General features: G+C 57.5%; 1 protein-coding gene across 1 annotated transcript; it reads left to right on the forward strand.

Annotated features, from left to right (window-relative positions):
- Positions 1-725: 725 nt before the first annotated feature.
- On the forward strand, positions 726-20,022 carry LOC139170632 (forkhead box protein J2-like). Its single transcript, XM_070758122.1, is given in 12 exon segments — positions 726-1,145; positions 9,497-9,850; positions 10,632-10,706; positions 10,970-11,038; positions 11,381-11,446; positions 11,448-11,531; positions 11,619-11,814; positions 12,432-12,734; positions 12,847-12,948; positions 13,040-13,240; positions 13,792-13,890; positions 18,131-20,022. Coding segments are annotated over 11 exon segments (1,608 nt in total). The 5' UTR covers positions 726-1,145; positions 9,497-9,517; the 3' UTR covers positions 18,211-20,022.
- The last annotated feature ends 565 nt before the right edge of the window (positions 20,023-20,587 follow it).

Raw genomic sequence — 20,587 nt, forward strand, 5'->3', positions numbered from 1 at the left:
GCTGAGCGCAAGGCCCCCGGGCAGCTCTGCCCCCCAACCCCCGCGGTCCTCCAGTGTCGCCGCCCCGCCTGGGGGCTTTGGACGGGTGGTAGAAGGGGCGGCAGCAGCTGAGGCTCCCGCTGGGATTCCAAGGCCGGAGCGGCCGGAGCGAGCCGAGCCTCCGCAGGGAGAAGCCCTCGGCAGCAGCCTCCGGAAAGGCCCCGAGCTCCCTGTTGTCCGACCGGGTCGCGCCTTCGGGGCCGGGAGCGGCGCTTAAGGTGGCCTCGCCGTCGGGAGGGGGGCGGCGCTGCCGGGGGGGCCCCTGGGGACACTCGCGCTCCGGCCGCCGGGAAGGGCAGAGAGGCGCCTCCAGGCGGGACCCTCGCCCGCCCGCTTCCCCCGCCCGGCACCGAGGCCTCCCGGGAGCTTCTGTTGGGCGCGTCTCCCCCTTGGGGCGCCTGGGAGGCCGGCAGGACAGCGAGGGTCCCGACCCGTCTCCCCCCGACCAGCGAGGGCTCCACGGCCGCCCTGCGCCGCCTGAGGGAAGGGCCGGGACTCCCCCAGCACCGGAGACCAAAATGGGTCGTGTGCGCGCCCCCCCCCCCTTGGGCCCGGGACCCCCTCCGCCCGCCCACCCGAGGGGAGCTCGGCAGGGCCCCTGGACGGAGCCGGGAAAAAGCCGCCGCCGCCGCGCTGGGCGCCTCCTTAAGGCGGGGAGGGCGGCGGGTGACGCGGCCCGGGGGAGGCGGAGCAGCGGTCGGGGAGGAGCCGGGGCCTGCAGTGGAGCCGCGACCCAGCGCGCACCGAACCCGGGCGGAGGCGGCGTACGAGGAGGCCGCGGCGCCGGGCCTACTGCGAGGGAGGTCGGGCCTGGCCGGGCGCTTCTGCCGGGGAGGCTCCGGGTCCGGGCGCCCTCCCCCGCCACCCACCCACAGACGCCCAGGCGCGCGGCCAGAGAGCGGGCGAGAGAGCGCGGCGCCCCCCGCGGCCTCCCTCCCTCCCTCCGCCGCGCCCTTCCTGCTCCTCCGGCCCGGCCAGGCCCGGCGCCCCGCGGACCGTCCGACGGAGATGCGGCAGCGGCGGCCGCTGAGGGCCGGGCGGGGCAGGGGGCCGGAGAAGGCGGCAGCGGCAGAGGAGGCGTCGTCGTCCCCCTGAGCGGCCGGCGGGTGAGCGAGCGGACGAGAGAGCGGGGACGGGGCGGGGGGGGGGGGGGCGCAGGCGGGGAGGGTCGCGGGGCCTTTGCCGTTGGAGCCCCGACGCCCTTCAAGGCCCCGCCCGGCCTCGGCCAGCAGCAGGCGGCGGCGACGGGTGTGGGGGGCGCGGGAGGCGCAGGCGGCGGGCCCGGACGGGGGGGGCAGGGGGAGGGGGCCCCGTTGCGCCGGCTGGGGACGGAGGGGGGCGTAGCAAGCCCCCCCTCCCGCCAGCGGCCCCCGCCTACCTCCCCCGCCGCCGCTCTGGTTGCGCAGGGAGGAGCGAGGGGGGGGGCTCCCCGGGGCACCTTTTGGGGGGGGGGGCTGGGGGTCCTTAACTGGGGGTGCGCAGGAGGACACCAGAGGGTGGGCAAGGGCTGCAGTCGAGGCCTGTGTTTATATTCGGTCTTTGCATAGGGACCGATCTGCCCCCCCCCAAGGGCTGCCGTGTCCAGCGTTGTGGGGCTCAGGGGGGCTGGTTGCCGAGAGGGGGGGGCGGAGGGGGCTGCCCGCTCATCGTGTGTGTGTGTGTGTGTGTTTCCCTTTGGGCCCCTGAAGAGCGGGGGGGAGGGGGCAGCCCCCCTCCCGGTTTCCCCATTTTCTCCCAGTCGCCTCTTGTGGAAACTCCGGCTGCTGCTGCTGTTGCCCAAGGGGCTGCTCGGCTTCGGTGACCCCCAAAGATGTGGGTCTCTGTGTCTCTCAGCCTTTGGTGGGCGTTTGTGGGGCTCTGGGGATGCCTTGCCCTCCTGCCCTGTTGCCTTTCCGAATGAAAACACAGTAGGGAAAGAGGGAGGGTCAAGCCCCTTCTCCCCAGTCCAGAAGTGGGTGAATGGAGTTGCTTGACCCAGCCACTCACGCCAGCAGGGGCTTCTGAGCTGAGCTGTTGGGTTCCTTTGATCTGTGCAGTGCAAAACTGACCAGCACATAATTCCTGGAGCACTGGTAAAATCCTGGCGTGAGGAGCTGAAGACCGGTCAGTGGCAGGAGGGAAGACCGGTGTTAACTACGCAAGGGCCAGACACATTGACAGCTGCATTTTCTAGGATGCTTGAGAATCGCTTTTCTTTTGTAATCGCCACTTGGCAAAGCCTGACATTGAAATGGAGGGAAGCCACGGACTCGCCCCACCCTCGGCCACGGACCCCAGGTGCCCACCAGGCCCAACCTCTAACAGGCCAAGGCCCTCTCCCTGAGCTCCCCAGCCACCCCTCGCTTTAGAGGGCGGTTAGAATGGGTCACACAAGGTGCCACGGACTCGGGCTAGGTAGATACAGTATTCACACATGACGTTCTCCCACCACCTGGAGTCAAAAGCAGACGGAACCGTGTATGGTGGCTTAGTGCAATGCGCGAATGTAGCAGCCGGATGCTCTTTTCCACAGTTGCTTTCGTCCCTAGACCTGAGCTGCCTTCGCTCTGGGTGCTAATTGCTCACAGTTTCCCATTTTAACCATACAATTCTTGGCATATTTATTCAGAACAATCCTCTTAGGACCCTTGCCAAAAGGGCTTGTGATTAAATTACGGCAATAGGAGAAGTTGTTTTAACAAGAACAAAAGATCGTAAAATATTACATTGGATTTTTAGAAATGCCCACTTAAATATCTTTTTTTCAGATTTCATTTCAGTTCAAGGAAGTATTTATCTTTCTATCTACAACAGAGAGTCCAGCTCACCTCCATAGAACCCGAAAGGCAGTTTTAAGGCCAATGGTATTGGTTCTGGGGGGGGGGGGGGGTTACCAAGGGTCCTTCTGGATCTTCTCACCTGCCTTCTGACAAGCAGAGTGGCTAACGGATCCTCATTTTGCTGAGGATGGCCACGGGGCATGTGCAGAGTGCCATTCCCCCAGCCGCTGATTGCGTGCTCCCAGGTGCCAAGAATTCCACCACTTCCTGGCAGGGGGAGGGTCTCATTCCAGAACTGGACAGCTGCTGCTTCTGGTCCAGGGTGGGGGCTGACCCTTTGCAGGGTTTATATTCAGATATCCAAAAATATGATAATTGCTTTCAATTTAACACAAAGTTTGCATAGAGAAAAGACTGTACAAGGCATGGATAATAATAATAATAATAATAATAAATAAATAAATAAATAAATAAATAAATAAATAAATAAATAATAATCCTAAACCAGCTTTCAAATAGTAAACATAAAGGACAGCAATAGAGCCCAGGGCACCCACCGCTCATGACACACACACACGCCGGCTGAGGGGGAGGAAGGCTGCTGGGCTCCGGCCTCGGTCTCTCTCTGGACAGGAGGGGGGTGGAGGAAAGAGTGGGGGGGCTGGGGAAGCATTGTGGGGGGGAGGAAGATTTCAAACTGAGCAGTCAAAACATGAACAAGTCCTGAACTTCCCCGGTGCAATTTGGCTATCTTAAATCTTGCAGCTGTCCTGTGTTGAAATCAGATATTAAGAATCAGTTTATGCTGCATTCTTTCTAGTGATAAAAGGAAGATAATTATATTCAGGCCTGAATGGTGTTCTCATTATCATCCTCTCTAAAATCAAAAGTATGTGGGAAGAGTAACGTTTATAAACATAAAAACAGCAAAAGAATAATTAAAACAAACCTTTGTAGTGTAAGACAATTTATATTAGTTTATATTTTTTTAAAATGAGGATACGCCGTCCCTCCTCTTAATTTTTTAAAACCAGTCCAGGAGAGTAAATTGTTGACTTCAGATGCTCCCCACCAGCCCTGCGAGGGTGGCCAGGGGCTTCTGGGAAAGGCAGTTCAGTTGGCAGCAAGCTACCAGCCCCTCGCGGCGTCTTAGATTTTTTTAAAATTTCGTTTTAAGGAGAAAACTGCCCCTCACGGAAGAGAGGAGTTGTTCTCTCCATTGTCTTGCAAAGTAGAATACCTTTGGCTCCTTATTTTACTACCCTGGTCACTGGAGTAATTTTTAAATAATTCAAACTTGACCAGAGCTTCCAACCTACATGGGCTTTGCAGTCGGCCCACACAATTGTGTCTTTGTGGGTTTCCCCAGGTGGAATTGTTCCAGCCTCCGGGTTCTCCAAACAAGGAAGTCTAGTTCTCTTCTAGTATCTCATGGGGGAGTTAAGTTATCCTTTCCCCCTAGGCTGCTACAAGCTATGCATGGTATGTTTGTGTGTATGTTTTGGTTTTTTATAATAAGGGTTTTTTAGTTGTTTTTATTAATTGGATTGTTCATGTTGTTTTACCACTGTTGTTAGCCGCCCCGAGTCTGCGGAGAAAGGTGGCATACAAATCCAATAAATAATAATAATGATGATGATGATGATGATGATGATGATGATGATGATGATGATGATGCCAGGACACCTCCCTCCCCCTCCCCACCATTGTCCCTGAATTTAGTTACCTGCGTATAGCATGAATCAAGGCCTCTTTTCCTGCTATTTGTGTCTGTTGTTATTTGGTTTCATTTAGTTCATTTCTATCCAAATATTGGAGCTGGCACTCTTTCTGGGTCTCCTTAACCCTCTGGTGGGCTCTTCCTCCCCTCCCGAGAGTCCACCCGTTCTGTTTCCAAGCGCTGGTCGCCTGGTGTTTACTCCTGGCCTCGTGGGCTTAGCGAGCGTCCAGCTGAAGGTGGGATAGCTGATCTTGAGAGGGCTGGCCTGGCCTGGCCATCGCCTCCCGGTGCTCCAGACCCTGGAACCGAAATAGTTCAGCCACTAAGAACAGACGGGGCACAGGTGTGTCTCGTAATAATAGCAGGGCCCTTGCAGCTCTCCGGCCGCAAACCCCCGATGGGATGGAGCCCCCATCGCTTCTAGCCCAGGAAGGCCCCTTCCCTGCCCGAAAGCACAGCGGGGCAGGAGAGTCTCTTGCCGTGGCCTGGAACAAGGCTGCAACGGAGGCTCTTGACCGGACTGCGCCGTTGCGACCTCTCTGTGGCACTAGACCCTGGAGGGCTCCTTGGTTCACCGAGGAACTCCGGGAGTTGAAACACCAGAAGAGATGTCTAGAGAAGCGGTGGAGGAAAAGCAAGTTCAAATCTGATCGAACACTCATATTAGAGCTCATATTAAGACTCACAAAGTGGCGCTCAAGGCGGCAAGATGCGCGTACCATGCCGCCTTGATTGCATCAGCGGAATCGTGCCCGGCTGCTCTGTTTAGGGTGACCCGCTCCCTCCTTAACCAAGGGGGAGCTGGGGAGCCCTCGCAGAGTAGTGCCGAGGAATTTAACTCGCTTTTCGCTGATAAAGTCGCTCAGATCCGGGCAGACCTTGACTCCGATTGGACAGCAGTGTCGGCTGACAATGAGTCAGTTGTGGTGACTGGGGCCTGTCCATGTCCATCTGTCTGGGAGGAGTTTGACCTGGTGACACCTGATGAAGTGGACAAGGCCATTGGAGGTGTGAGTTCCGCCACCTGTTTGCTGGATCCGTGTCCCTCTTGGCTGGTTTCGGCCAGCAGAGAGGTGACATGGAGCTGGGTCCAGGAGATTGTCAACACTTCTCTGGGGAGGGGGTCCTTCCCGGCTCCCTACAAGGAGGCACTTGTGCGCCCCCTTCTCAAGAAGCCTTCCCTGGACCCAGCCGTGCTTAATAACTACCATCCAGTCTCCAACCTTCCCTTTATGGGGAAGGTTGCTGAGAAGGTGGTGTCACTCCAACTCCAGCGGTCCTTGGAAGAAGCCGATTATCTAGGTCCCCAGCAGTCAGGATTCAGGCCCAGCTACAGCACGGAAACCACTTTGGTCGCACTGATGGATGATCTCTGGCGGGCCCGGGAAAGGGGCTTGTCCTCTGTCCTGGTGCTTCTCGACCTCTCAGCAGCTTTCGATACCATCGACCATGGTATCCTGCGCCGGCTGGAGGGGTTGGGAGTGAGAAGCACTGTTCTTCAGTGGTTTTCCTCCTACCTCTCCGGTCGGTCGCAGTCGGTGTTAGTGGGGGGTCAGAGGTCAACTTCTAGGTTACTCCCTTGTGGGCTACCTCAGGGGTCGGTCCTCTCCCCCCTGCTGTTTAATATCTATATGAAACCACTGGATGAGATCATCCAAGGGCATGGGGTGAGGTATCATCAGTACGCTGATGATACCTAGCTGTACATCTCCACCCCATGTCCAGTCAGTGAAGCAGTAGAAGTGATGTGCCGGTGCCTGGAGTCTGTTAGGGTCCCACAGAGTCGGCCTTCTCCAGGTCTTGTCAACAAAGCAATGTCATCTGGTGGGGCCCCGGGGAAGAGCCTTCTCTGTGGCAGCCCCAGCCCTCTGGAATCAACTCCCCTTGGAGATTAGGACTGCCCCCACCCTCCTTGCCTTCCACAAGCTCTTGATACCCCTAGCTGTCTTATTTTAGGCATGGTTTGTCTAGATGTATGACTGCTTTTTTATAATGGGTTTTTTATAACTGTTTTTAATATTAGATTTGTATTTGTATTATTTGTTCTGAGCTGCTCCGAGCCCTCGGAGAGGGGCGGCATACAAGTCTAATAAATTATTATTGTTGTTGTTGTTGTTGTTGTTGTTAAGGCTAGCTGGGGTGGGGCAGGGAAGGAATCTGCAGGCCAGAGTGAGACCGATTCTTTTGGAAGCCTCCAGTGGTAGCTCAGCCGTTTCCTCCTCCTTTTGAGTCTGTTTCTCCTTCTGTGGCTCTCGCCCCCCCCTTTCCCCCCCACCCGCTCTCCCCTCCGGTCCTTCAGCATCCTCCTCGCGGTGGGGCTGCCCGGGATCGGCTTTGGCTCTCTTGGCAGGTAGCGGCTCAGGTTCAGTAGAAGGCCGGGTTCTCTTCCTAGTCTGACCCCTGCACCGTCCCTCTCAGCCTTTGTCACTTTTAAGGGGTGTGGACTTCAACTCCCAGAACTCTCCAGCCAGCCTGGCTGAGTCCAGCCCTCTTGAAGGGGCTGAAGTGGAGAAACCCCGTCCGTCCGGTGTTCCGTATGTCAGGTTCTCTGCTCCCGTTCATTTGTTCAAATCGCCCTAGGGCAGGGGTGGGCCAAGTGGACTTCAACTCCCAGAATCCCTGAAGCTAGCATGATTGGCTCAGGAATTCTGGGAGCTGAAGTCCCCAAATCATGGAAGACCCAACTTTGCCTGCCCCTGCCCGAGGGTCATCGTCCGTCCGTCTGTCCCCTGTTGCTGGGTTGGTTAGAAGGATATTCTTAGGTCGGTCATTTTCAAGCACCATTGAAATAAATAATGGTTTACTGTACTTGCAAGCCATGATTGATTTAATTTCTGTTCGGGTTTTTTCGGTGGGCTGCCTTTGAAATAAGGCTGTGTTGAAAAATCTCTAGTGGTTGGTAGCCGGTTCCTCAAGAGCGCCCATAATTCCAGGCCACTTAGTCCACCTGTGCACTGGCCCACTGTTGCCCTCGTAGGAGCTCCGCTTGCCCCACTCTTGTGTCTGTTTGTGAGGGGTTTTGAGGGTGAAACTGAAGTGTGGTCATTCCAGATAAATTAGCCCAGTACCAAGTAGCAGCAGTTCATACGGCTGAGTTCTTCCCTTTTCCCACCTTAGCTTTGTCCCTCAAACTTCTGACCACCTGCGGGAAGGAAAATAGTTTTATGTGTTTCCCCTTTTCCTACCCGTGATCTTATCCAAAAGGCTGGGGAGCAAAGTTTGGTGTGTTGCCCCCTTAACATGGGGTCTAAAAGAAGATGAGGACATGCATGTGGGGCTGAACCTGCAGTTGGATCCCTGCCGTAAAACCCTTTGGTTTCTGGACCTCTTCAGTCCGTGGGCTGGACGGTCGGGGGTCCCCTGGGCTCCTTTGCATCCCGGGTGTAAAACAGATCCCCAAACAATTGTAATCTCCCCGTGGGAGCCACAAGGCGGGAGAGTTTAAGGGTCCCCTTAATTAGCCCATAAGAACTGAATCACCAGCAGGCAAACCCAACCAGGCCAGGGACGCATGCGGCTGTGGCCGTTCAGGGTGTTTGCCTGTGTCCAGGGCTTCAGCCCTCGGCCTCCTCTTCTCGCCCCCTGGAACCAGAGGAGATTTGGCCGGTCCCTGCCAGGTTTCGAGGGCACCGTTCAGGTTGTGAGGGTTTGGATCCAGGGGCGGGGGGCGGTCAGTCCCCCATCTGGGCAAGGGGAGCGGCTTCCATTCCTGAGACCGCAGGGCTGCTCGGTTGGAGTTGCTGGAGGTGCCAGCGGGGCAGCCTGGTGCTGATGGGTGGGGCCAGGGCCCCCTTGACCCTTGAGTGGGCAGCTGCCCCGCCATCCCTGGGGTGGGAGCTCCTCTTGGGCAGCCCTGGGAGGAGGGCCAGGCCCCGGAAGATGCAGCACGCCTGCCCCACAGCTTTGGGCCGCTGGGCGTGGGCTTCACGTCCTTTGCGAAGGGGCTGCCCTGGGGTCCGGCTGCGTCCACCCAGCCACGGTTTCCCAGGACCCTCCCCTTTCAGTGGTTCTCAGCCTTTCCAATGCTGTGACCCCTTAACACAGTTCCTTCTGTTGGGGTGACCCCCAACCATAAGTCTAGCGCCAATTCTCCCAACAGAGCTTGACGCTGATTGGCCAGAAGCTCGGACAACCCCACCCCACTGTCAAGGCCTGATTGGTCAGATTGTAAAGATACGTTCCAAGGGGCCAGAATAGAAGCTTCAGTTCGTAACACCCTGGAAAATGTTGTCTTCCCCCCCCCCCCCCGGGTCTTCTCAGGTGGCCCCTGTGGAACGGTCGTTCGATCCACCCCCAAAGGGGTCCAGACCCCCAGGTGGGGAACCCCTCGTTTAGCTTTTGCCACTGCGGTCTGATGCATATGCTTATTACGCTTGGACTCTGTCCGAAGCCTATGAAGTGATTGTGAATGGGAATGTGCAGGAATCCCCACGGATGGAGGGACGCATGGTCTCGATGGGGCCCATGTGCTCACGGCCCCTGAACGGCCGCAGCCCTTAAGAGCTGTCTGCCGCCTCCACAGCCCTCTCCAAGCGCTTGACCGAGCCGGCCTCTTGCCCTCAACCCCCTGGGAAGGACCTTGAGCTGGTCAGGATCAAACTCATGGCGCTGGGCAGCCTCGGCCTCCTCTCACCCCTGTGGCCCCATGACTCCCGAAGGGCAAGCGCGTTGGCTTTGAGGTCACTTATTCGCAGACTGCCCCCTCCCACAAAGCGGCCGTCCTTCCCCGTTGACCTTTTCAACCAGCAGCGTCCTTCTGGGGTCCCTTGCCCCCCCCCCCACGGCCAGGGAAGCTCCAGCCCCTCCTTGCAGTGTGTGTGTTGTGTGTTTGAGATCTGGTGTGCAAAAGCTGTGTCCCCCTATCCCAGGAATGTGCGGCCTCCGTTTCAAGCCGTGGGCACTGGCGTGGAGGGGGGCGTGGGCGTGGAGGGGGCTGCCCGGCTGACCTTCCCCGCCCCGGCCTCTGTCTCCACCCCAGATCTCGCCCTCCAGCGTCGCCATGGCTTCTGACCTGGAAAGCAGCCTGACCTCCATTGACTGGCTCCCCCAGCTCACCCTCCGGGCCACCATAGAGAAGCTGGGGGGGGCCTCTCAGTCGGGGGCCCCGGGGGCCGGCCGGAAGTGCCCGCCCGGCTCCCCCACCGACCCCAACGCCACCCTGAGCAAGGACGAGGCCGCCGTGCACCAGGACGGGAAGCCCCGCTACAGCTACGCCACCCTCATCACCTACGCCATCAACTCCTCCCCGGCCAAGAAGATGACCCTCAGCGAGATCTACCGCTGGATCTGCGACAACTTCCCCTACTACAAGAACGCCGGCATCGGCTGGAAGGTGGGGGACCCCTCCCTCCCTCCCTCCGCCCCAAAGCTCCTGGGTCCAGGCTGGCCAAACCCAAAAGAGGGGTCCGCCCCCCCTTCCTCCCCCCACCCCAGAGGCCGGGCAGGGGCCACCCAGGCTACTGTAGCCCTGCCAGAGCCCCGTGGAGCTTCCCGTAGAGGCGGGAGTGGTGGAATCCCTCCCCACGCTTGTCGACCGATTCTGGCCTCTCTTGGCTGGGCCCTGGACGTCTGGTGGGCAGCAACCGCCCTTCACTCACTCACTCACTCGCTCACTGAGGTTTCTAGGCCGCCCAACCCACCCTGGGGACTCTGGGCAGCTTACAGCCAAAGCGTGACATTCAAATAACTCTAAAAACCTAGAAAACAGTTTTTAAAAATTAGAATAAAGCAGCGAGTGCCTGGATCTCAGTGCTCACCCTCGATCAGCGGCCCCAGGCCTCTCTCGGGACAGCCTGGCCTTGACCGCTTTCTGGGAGGCAGGTGGTTTGGTGGGTGGGTGGAGGGCCAGTCCGGTTCTCGGGAGGCCAGTATTCTGGGGACGAAGCCGGCCTGGACCTGGAAACCTCTCCAGAAGGCCAGCTGATGGGAGAGGGACGGGGGGCCACCAGGGGCTCCAGAACTTGACTGGGCAGGCAGGGGGGCTGGGGTGGGGGGGAGAAGAAAGGGGGCTTGGATTGCAGGGTGGGGCACTGGGGGGGGCTGCTGTGCTGGGCCGGGCGGGTGAGCGGCTGCTTGACTGCTGCAGGATTGATTTCCCCTGGTTCTCTCCCTAGAACTCCATCCGGCACAACCTTTCTCTGAACAAATGCTTCCGGAAAGTGCCTCGGCCCCGGGACGACCCTGGAAAGGTGAGCCGTCTCCCCCACCACCACCAGGGACCCTCTGGGGCTTTTGCCTCCTTTTCTTTCCACCCAGGGGGCTGGGGGGGGCTTGGAGGTGGCAAGCAGGGGCAGGAGGATGGGGCCTTCGCCTGGGAGGCCCCTTCCCCTTTCCTGGAGGCAGTTGGGGGGGCACTTCCTGTCCCACCTCTTCTCCCCAGGAGGGTTTCCGGGGACTGAGGAGGGGGAGGAGCATCCAGGGCGGCTGGATTGCCCGCCTTTTCTCTTTCCAGGGCTCCTATTGGACGATTGACAACTGTCCTGATATTTCCCGGAAGAGGCGCCATCCGCCAGATGACGATGTGAGCACTCAGGCGGGTCCCTCTTCTCTTCCCTGAGGGGCGGGCGGGCGCAGGGGGGGCCGAAGGGCTCTTGGGAGGGTCTCAAGGGGGAGACCCCCCTTCCTTCCAGGCCGTCCTCAAAGGGGAGGATTCCGTTGCCTGAGCAAAGAGTGGTTAAGGCAGATGAGGGTCCTGTCCCCGGGAGGGCGTGGGTGGCCATAGAGCCCCCGGGAGGCCCCCTACGTGTGTGTTTGGGGGGCGGGGGAGGGGTGCCGGCCCCCCTCCCTCTCCCTGTGCACAGGAGTTGCGCTGGCTCGTGGCCCCTGTGACGCGGCTCCTTCTGTGGCTGCCCTGCTCCCGCAGCTGTCGCAGGACTCCCCGGAGCAGGAGGCCAGCAAGAGCCCCCGGGGGGGGGTCGGTCTCTCTGGGCCCGGAGGCCTCGCTCTCCCCCGAGTCCAGCCAGCAGCAGCAGCTCTCCCTGCAGGGCACGCCCCCCCTGCGCAGCTACGGCCAGGTGCGTGAGGGCCGGGGGTGGGGAGGGGAAGGGGGGGGCGTCGGCCTGCTTCAGCCCCCCTGCAGCGTGCCTCCCTTCCGCCCGCAGAGCGCAGGGCCGGTGGAGGTGGCGGCCACGGTGGCGGGCGGGCAGGGCCGGGAGGGCTCCGAGGTGGCCCCCCCGCACTACAGCACCGGCCACGACCTGAAGTTCTCCTACTCCGAGATCAACTTCCAGGACCTCAGCTGGTCCTTCCGGAACCTCTACAAGTCCATGCTGGAGAAGTCCTCTTCCTCCCAGCACGGTGAGCGGGGCGGGCGGGGGGCAAAAAGTGGGCCCCACCAGACGTCAGGAAATGGGGCAGTGGGGGGGGTCATGCGAGGGGAATGGAGCAGCAAAGGGGGGGTCACGTGCGCATGCGCAGGGGGTGGGGCACGTGGGGAGCACTGGGTCGTGGGTGTGGCCCCCGAGGAAAAGAAGGTTGGCCATCGGCGGCCCAAGACCTGGCTTGGAGGCGTCTGGTGGGGAAAGGCCAGGGAGGGAGGGGCATCACGCGGGCTGGGCTGGGCTGGGCTGGGGGGGTCTTGCTCTTTTGCTCCTTGGGGCCCCGCAGCCCCCCCGTCCACCTCTTGAAACCGCCCCCTGGAGGGCCCCCTCTTGCCCCAGAGGGTCACGGGCTGCTTGGAGGGCTGGGTGGGGCCTGGGGAGCAGGAAGTTCCGATCCCCCCCCCCCCCTCTGGCCTGGGCTCTTCTGGTCCCCACCCGTTGGACACCCCCGACACGGACCCAGGTTCAGTTCCCAGAGTCCCCGGGAAAGGCTGAGCCCTAGGGATGGGGGGGAGGGGGGAGAATGGCCCCTTGGGCCGCCCCCTCCCCCCGCGCGGCCTCTGAGCGTTTTCCTCCTGGTCCTCCCCCCTGCAGACTTCTCCTCCCTCCTGGGGGAGATGCAGCCCTCCAACCACGGCTACTACATGTACCAGGGTCCCCCCTCGGTGGGAGCTGCGCCGCCCCTCCACACTCCGACCTCGGAGGGCTGCCAGTCGCAAGGCAGCAAGCAGCAGCAGCAGCAGCAGGCGGGGGAGGGCTATGGCCCCCCTCCCGTCATGTCCCTGCACCCCTCGGCCATGCAGCACGGCGGGGGCTACCACCAGCACCACCACTCCCCCCACGGACACCCACAGCAGCCGCAGCCGCCCCAGGCCTCCCTCAACAACGCAGGCTTCGGTGAGTCCCAGCCCAGATGGGGCGGCCGTCCCACAGGAGGGGGGGTCCAGATGGCCGCCTGCGGGGGGGGCCCTCTCATTTCCCTGACCACCACCCCCCGCTTCCCTTCCAGCTTTCCCCCCCGACTGGTGCTCCAACATTGACTCCCTGAAGGAGAGCTTCAAGATGGTCAATCGGCTCAACTGGTCCAGCATTGAACACTCCCAGTTCTCGGGTGAGGGGGGGGAGGCTTGCCCTCTCCAAGGGGTGTGTGGGGGTCTGGGTCCGTCCCTGGTGTGATTGTCTGGTCCCCCCCCCCTCCGCAGAGTTAATGGAGAGCCTCCGCCAGGCGGAACGGAAGAACTGGTCCTTGGACCAGCACCACATTGCCAACCTCTGCGACTCCCTGAACCACTTCCTCACCCAGACAGGGCAGCTCCCTCACGTGGGGGGGCCCCCGCAGCCCCCCCGCATCTCCGACTCCTGTGCCCTGAACAGCAACAAGCAGGAGCAGCCCATGAGCCAAGGTAGGGGGCACGGAGGGGGCCCCCGAGGGAGGGAGGGAGGGGCAAGGACGGCAGGGGGGGAGAACGTGCCCCTCCCCCGGAGGAACGGGGCCCTTTCAGCCCGGGAAGCGGTTCTGGCGAGCCAGTCAGGAGCAGAGGGCCCCCCCCCCCCGATCTGCAGCGGCTGAGCCTTGACCAGGGGGCTCTCCCTTTCCCCCTCCCCCGTGCATCTCAGGGTCCAGGCCTGGTCATAGGAGTGGCAGAGGGGAGGGCCAGCTCCATGGAGGGTAGGAGGGGCAGCCTCCTCAGGATCCCCCATTGCACCCCTCTGCCCTCCCAGGGGCCCCAACGGGGATGGCCCCGAATCCTTTCCTAGTCCTGGAGGGGGGGAGGCCAGATGGGGGACTGAGGACCCTCGCCCTTCCCCAGGTGAAATCCCTCGCAGGGAGGGGAAGAAGGGGGCAGACACTGCAAACTCCCGCTCTGACGGGGGGGGGGGTGTCTGGTGGATGTTCAGGCCTGGCTCTAACCCTGTCTGACCCTCTCCTCCTCCTCCTCCTCCTCCCCCCCAGTGAACTCCTATGGTCAACCGGCTCCTCCCCACCTGTACTCGGGACCCTCCCCCATGTACCAGATCCCCACCCAGGACTCGCCGGGCTATAACCGACCAGGTAAGGACGCAACGTTCCCTCCGGTTTTCTTCAGGGGGTCTGAGCGCCTGGTTCCTTCCCTTCCCAGCTGCCACCCAAGACAACCTCTTGCGCCGTTATTTGGGGCTGGGGCATGTTCTTCTGCGATTCTGGTTGCCTAATGATTGACATCCCTAGCATACAAGGATCCCGAGCGAAATTAGCACAATCAATAACAAATAGGCCAACATAGATCAGCCGAAACCATGTTAAGCTTGTTTATATCTTGTTTGTTAACCGAACTAATTTATGGGTGGAAATGGGGCTACCTTTGAAAAGTGTTCGGAAACTTCAGATCGTGCAGAATGTAGCTGCGAGAGCAGTCATGGGCTTACCCAGGTATGCCCATGTTTCACCATCACTCCGCAGTCTGCATTGGCTGCCGATCAGTTTCCGGTCACAATTCAAAGTGTTGGTCATCACCTATAAAGCCCTTCATGGCATCGGACCAGGGTATCTACGAGACCGCCTTCTGCCGCACAAATCCCAGCGACCGATTAGGTCCCACAGAGTGGGCCTCCTCCGAGTCCCGTCAACTAAACAATGTCGGTTGGCGGGCCCCAGGGGAATAGCCTTCTCTGTGGCGGCCCCAACTCTCTGGAACCAACTCCCCCCGGAGATTAGAACTGCCCCTACTCTTCCTGCCTTCCGTAAACTCCTTAAAACCCACCTTTGCCGTCAGGCATGGGGGAATTGAATCATCTCCCCCTAGGCATGTTTAAGTTATACATGGTATGCTTGTGTGTGTGTCTGTTAGTATATGGGGTTTTTTAAATCTTTAAATATTTTAAACTTAGACGGATTATTTATGATTTGTTCTACTTTGTTGTGAGCCGCCCCGAGTCTTCGGAGAGGGGCGGCATACAAATCTAATTAATTAATTAATTAATTAATTAATTAATTAATTAATTAATTAATAGATTTAAAATATATACTTGCTCCCAACCAGTATATTATGTTCACCGAAGGCTTCATTTTAGCAGAAGGCTACAATGGTTTGCATGTTTCTTTGGCTATAAATGCCAAACAGCAGTGGAATTTATTACATGTCTTGCTAAAGTATCATACATTTGCTGATTCCTCCAGTTCAGAGTTTGGAAATGTAAATTAGCATATTCCTTAATGTTCAATTTTACAAGAGCTCTGTTTTAAGAGAACTGCCTGAGACAGGAAAGTATCTTTACTGCCCAAAAAAAGCAATAGCAGTAAATCTGACTAAGCCCAACGTTTATTACAAAAGTGAGTATCTCAATATACCTTTTTGTGACAGTTTCCATCGTTTTCCAGCCAGAGTTGATAGGAGAAAAAAAGGTTCCCTGCTGTTTTGAGCCTGGAAGTGAAATCGGTGGCATCTCACTGTGATCCTATGTGTTCTGGATTCTGGTTAGAACTTTGGTTAAATTGGAAATAACGCTGACTGAATGCAGGATTTCATAAACAAAAACTCCATCTTTATTTCTCCTCCATATTCAAAATGCATTACAGTCAGTCAAATTCTTCCCTCTCTTAACGATTGCAGCACGCAAAAGCATTCCTCCAGACCTCCTCCCTTATCTTAACATCTATGTCTAGGCAGCGTAGTTCAAAACAATAAAACAACAGTTAAATAGCAGAGAATAAACTAGCTTACTTCGTAGCCGTATCGGCACACATCCATGATGGATTTACAACATTGAAAACTCCGCCCTTCTTCCCCGCTGGCACCCAGACGTGACGAATAAATCACTTCAGTAATTAACCCGTTGCTCCCCTGAATATCTCTTCCCTAACACTTGTTCCCTGCGCCGCTGCACCCTCCTGAAATGCGGATTTAACCATCTATTATCTGTCTCTTCTTCACTGGAGTCTGGACTCATAGCAACGTCCTGTGGCTGGCCTCCCACCTGTTCTGACACCTGTACCCCAGGACCGGCCACTAATTCACAAACACTATCTGTATCAGAGTCAGCAAACTCTTTGCCATCCTCCAACTGAACAGAAGTATATACAACACTATGCAGTATTCCAAGGGTAGGGCCATTCCGTTTTGGTAGCCACGATGCAAAACGGATGCTGAGACTCTAGACTATGTGCAGAGAAGAGCGACAGAGAAGAGGACTGGAGGCTGAAACATACGGAGAACGGCTACAGGAACAGGACAGGTCTAGTCTGATGAAAAGAAGGACCAGGGGAGACATGATAGCGGCCTTCCAACATCTCAGGGGCTGCCCCAAAGAAGAGAGAGTCAAGCTATCCTCCAAAGCACCTGAGGGCAGGACAAGAAGCAATGGGTGGAAACTAAACAAGGAGAGAAGCAACTAAGGATAAAATTTCTGACAGTTAGAACAATGAATCCATGGAACAGCCTGCCACCAGGTTCTGAATGCTCCAACATTGGAAGTTTATAATAAAATATTGGATAACCATCTGTCTGAAGTAGTGCAGGGTTTCCTGCCTGAGCAGGGGGTTGGACTAGAGGACCTCCAAGGTCCCTCCCAACTCTGCTGTTGTTGTTGTTGTTACATAACTTTTCCTTCCAAAATGGTTTTTATTTCTTGCACTTTTCCATTTTGGGACCTATTACTTCCTCCCCTTCCTAAATCTTTTCCTCAATATCTTTTTTTTAATTCCTTCTTTTGTCATATCTAAAAACCTCTAAAACTATCTTTGGGAATGTAATCAAACCTGTTTTCTTCATCTTCATTACAATATCATTATAATTTTCTTAATAATCGGGATTTCATATATTATCTCAAAACAATTGCTTAAATCAAACTTCCATATGATAAATATTCAGATTTTCCATTTAAAATATATTTCATAAGTTAAAATCTTTACTATCTCAATAGATCAGTAAAAAAACAATTCGGGGTTACTCAATCATTAAATGTAAAATCTTTCTTCTACAAGATGATATTTATCTTGTACAAGGAGAAACCACACTCTCCAAAAAAGGTAAATATATTCATATTAATTATGTAGAACAAACGATTAATGCCAGAATTCCAACTATTATAATATCCTAACCTTTGTATTGTTTTAAACAAGTCAGCAGGACTCACATTAACAATCCTCTTGGGTGTGATGATAAGTATAGCTGGAAGAAAAAGTTTAATTACACAGGGTTAATTAAGTATGTTCCCATTTGAAGTAACATTTTATTACAAAACTACCTCTTCTGTTACTAGAAATGAGTCAAATTTAAATGGGTGGCTGGAAGGGCCAGAATACATCCGGAACCGCCTTCTACCGCACAAATCCCAGCGGCCGATAAGGTCCCACAGAGTTGGCCTTCTCCGGGTCCCGTCGACCAAACAATGTCGTTTGGCGGGCCCCAGGGGAAGAGCCTTCTCTGTGGTGGCCCTGGCCCTCTGGGACCAACTCCACCCATAGATTAGAACGGCCCCCACCCTCCTTGTCTTTCACCAATTACTTAAGACCCACCTTTGTCGCCAGGCATGGGGGAGTTAAGTTATCCTTTCCCCCTAGGCTATTACAAGTTATGCATGGTATGTTTGTGTGTATGTTTGGTTTTTTATAATAAGGGTTTTTTAGTTGTTTTTATTAATTGGATTGTTCATGTTGTTTTACCACTGTTGTTAGCCGCCCTGAGTCTGCGGAGAGGGGCGGCATACAAATCCAATAAATAATAAATAATAATAATAATTTCTCAGCCGGAGAGGAAGCCAGGGAGCCCTGAAGCATTTTCACCCCCTTCACCTCCCTCCCGAAAGACCTGCCCTACCACCCCTTCTCCCGGCGCCCCCTTCCTGCGTAGAGGAGGAGCTGCGATTGGTTCTGCCTGCTGCCAATCAGGCGGCTGAGGGGCGTTGCCGGCTAGGCTCTAGCTAGAGCAGAAGCGGCCGTCCGAGTCAAAGGCGCGTGTTGCCAGAGCCGTCACCCTCCCTTCCTCCCCACCCTTCGCATCCTGACTGCGCAGCTTTGGAAAATGCTGCACGGGAGTCTCCCGGTGGGTGCGCGGCCGCGCAGCTATGCACCTTAGAGGGAACAGTGATAAGGAGATTTGGAAGACCAGCAGGCTTTGGCTTGAGCTGCTCCTAGTTCAGGCCTGGCCGTCTCTCTGGACTTCATCCCCGGCCTTGGATGGGTGACCATTCAGCTCTCTTAATTTTTCAGATGATATAATCAGTTGGGGGTCCCTCAGTTGCCAAGGGGGGGGGGGGATTGGCATCCGGGAGATTTCGTCCTGCACTAATAAATGGCACTTCCTCCTTTTGCCCAGGTCATCACTTGGTTTCGCGGCCCCCTCCGGGAGCCCCCGAGGAGATCCCTGATGACTTCAACTGGGATTTGATCACCTAGCAAGCGAGGAGAGACTGGACCGCCCGTCCCACCCCGAAGGGTCCCTGCGGGGGGAGGAGAGGGAGGAGGGAGCCCTGCGCGTGGGCCTCCTCCCTCCCCCCTCCCTTGCCTGTATATAGATATATATCCTCTGCTCCAGCAAGAGAAGCTGCCACCAGAGGCTGCCCCAGATAATCGACCCTGCGCTCCTTGTTTTCACCTCCTCCTCCTCCTCTTCTTCCTTATTATTATTATATTACTGCCATCATCATCATCATCATCATTGTGGTACCCGGCCCTTCCCGCTCTGTCTGCCAGCTTTGGATTCTACCCGTCCATTGGGCCCCTCGTCTGGGCACAAGGCTGCCCTGCTGCTGGAGGAGGAGGAGGAGGCTGCCCAGGGGTCGAGGGCGTCTCTCATCTTCATCATCACCACCACCATCCTCGTCGTCCCGTCCCCCCCTCGCATTGCGCCATCCCTCCTTCCCCGAGAGGCGGCCAGGGGGTCTCTCTCTCTCTCTCTCTCTCTCTCTCTCTCTCTCTCTCTCTCTCTCTGGATGGCTGCTGAAGTGAGCGCGCCCGTGAATCTTTGGGAGCCTGTAAGAATTATGTCCTTCTTCCTAAGTGTGTTGTAACGTATGTGGGGGTGGGGAGGGGTGGGGAGAGGAGGAGGAGGAGGACTGCTCTGGAGGGGGCCGTGGCCAGGAGGGAAGGCTGCCGAGAGAGGCGGCCAGCGGAAGTCCAGGAGGAAGAGGAAGAGGAGGAACCTGTCCGGCTGCTGCTGAGAGAAGAATTGGGCCACCTGCCCATGTGCCGACCCCCTGCTGTTTTTGCACTTGAGCCCCTGGCCCAGATATCGGAAGAGCCGGAAGGAAGGCCTGCTCCCTCTCGGGTGGGCTGGACAGCCATGACCCCTTAACCGGGACTGCCCCCACCCACAGGGCTCCCCCTCTTTGAAGGCGGCAGGTGGACAGAGAAGCCAAGGCCCACTGGACTCTTTTCCCCTCTTCGAAGGCTGGTTTTTCTTTTTTACAACTTCTGGATTTTACTTGCCCCCCCCCCCTCATTTTGCTGGAACGTGTTGTGAATTGTGATGCAAAAATGGAGGAGGCTACCCCCCCCAGCCTTGTACAGCTAAGGGGGGGCTCCCTGCAGGGCAGGCAGAGGAAGGGGCAGGACTTGGGAGGGGGCCCAGTTGAGCCCCTCCTGCAGCCAGAGGAGCCCGTTGATTGTCTGTGTGTGTGTGGGGGGGGAGTTGGACGCCCGCTCCAGAGGCTAATGTGGATTGCAGGCAGGGCCTAACCAGCATGGGCCCCACAGACGGTCCGGACAGTGTGGCTGGCCCTCTTCCCCTGCACGCTCAGATGTCCAGCTGCCAGCCTGCTTTTTTTGGTGGGGGGGCAGGTGGATGCACAACCATCAGAGGGGGGAGGGGGATTTGGACAGGGGGGGTAGGGTGACCCTGAGCCGGATGGGCAGGAAGCCCTGGCATGAGAAGGGGGGATTCTGAGAAATGACCCCCACCAGGGGGTCACCCGGGAGAGGCCAGAGACCACCTGTCGGGGTCTCCATCCTTTTCACAAATGCCAGTCAGTGTCCAGAGCGGTCCTGTCTCTCCCCCCCTTCCCTCCAGAGGGTCATCTTGGGGGGGGCTGGATCCAAGGCAGGGCACAGTCACCAGCCAGGTGGTCTGCCTGCCCCCCCCCTCTGCCTGCCCCCTTGCTCTGTGCATCCCACAACGCTTGATGCTGGGGGGGAGAGGGGGGCTCACAAAAACTATTTTTGTGCATGCTTTCTTAATTAAAAAAAGTGAATGTTTATGGTTTAACCGTTTTGGTGCCCCCGTTTCAATTTGTGGCCGACTGCAGGGTGGACGGGTTGAAGCCCCCCCCCCCCTTAGCTCTTCCTACTGAACACAAATGTCACCCAGGATTCACACTCAGGCCCCGAATGGGCAGACTCTGGGAACAGTGGGGGGGGGGGGGTCTGGGCAGCCCTGGGAAGCTGCCTCTGGGGGGGGCTGTCCTTGCCAGCTGGCAGTTCCAGAGAGCGCCCCCCCCCCCGGCAGCCCCCTCAGGGCCCTGTGGTCAGAGGGTGGGCCCAGCCAGATGGGGGCAAATGAAGCCCCTGAAGGGGTAGGGTCCCCAGCGTGTGAAGAGCCCCTCCCCTCCGCCCAGTCCCCAAAGGACCCAAAGTCCTAAGTATTAGGACAATCAAGATACAACAGCAGCAGCAGTGAGTGGCCCTGCAACCAAGCCTGGAAGTGTCCGTGCGCACAAGAGCCACTGGGGAAACCTCTGGGGGCTCAACGGCTGAAGGGACCCCTGGAGGGGCAGCACCAAGAGCCTCGGCCAGGGCCCCGGTGAACAGGTGTCTTGCTGGGGGCCAAGTCCTGGGG

The sequence above is a fragment of the Erythrolamprus reginae genome, chromosome 7, assembly GCF_031021105.1.
Source record: "Erythrolamprus reginae isolate rEryReg1 chromosome 7, rEryReg1.hap1, whole genome shotgun sequence".
In the NCBI taxonomy this organism is placed as follows: domain Eukaryota; kingdom Metazoa; phylum Chordata; class Lepidosauria; order Squamata; family Dipsadidae; genus Erythrolamprus; species Erythrolamprus reginae.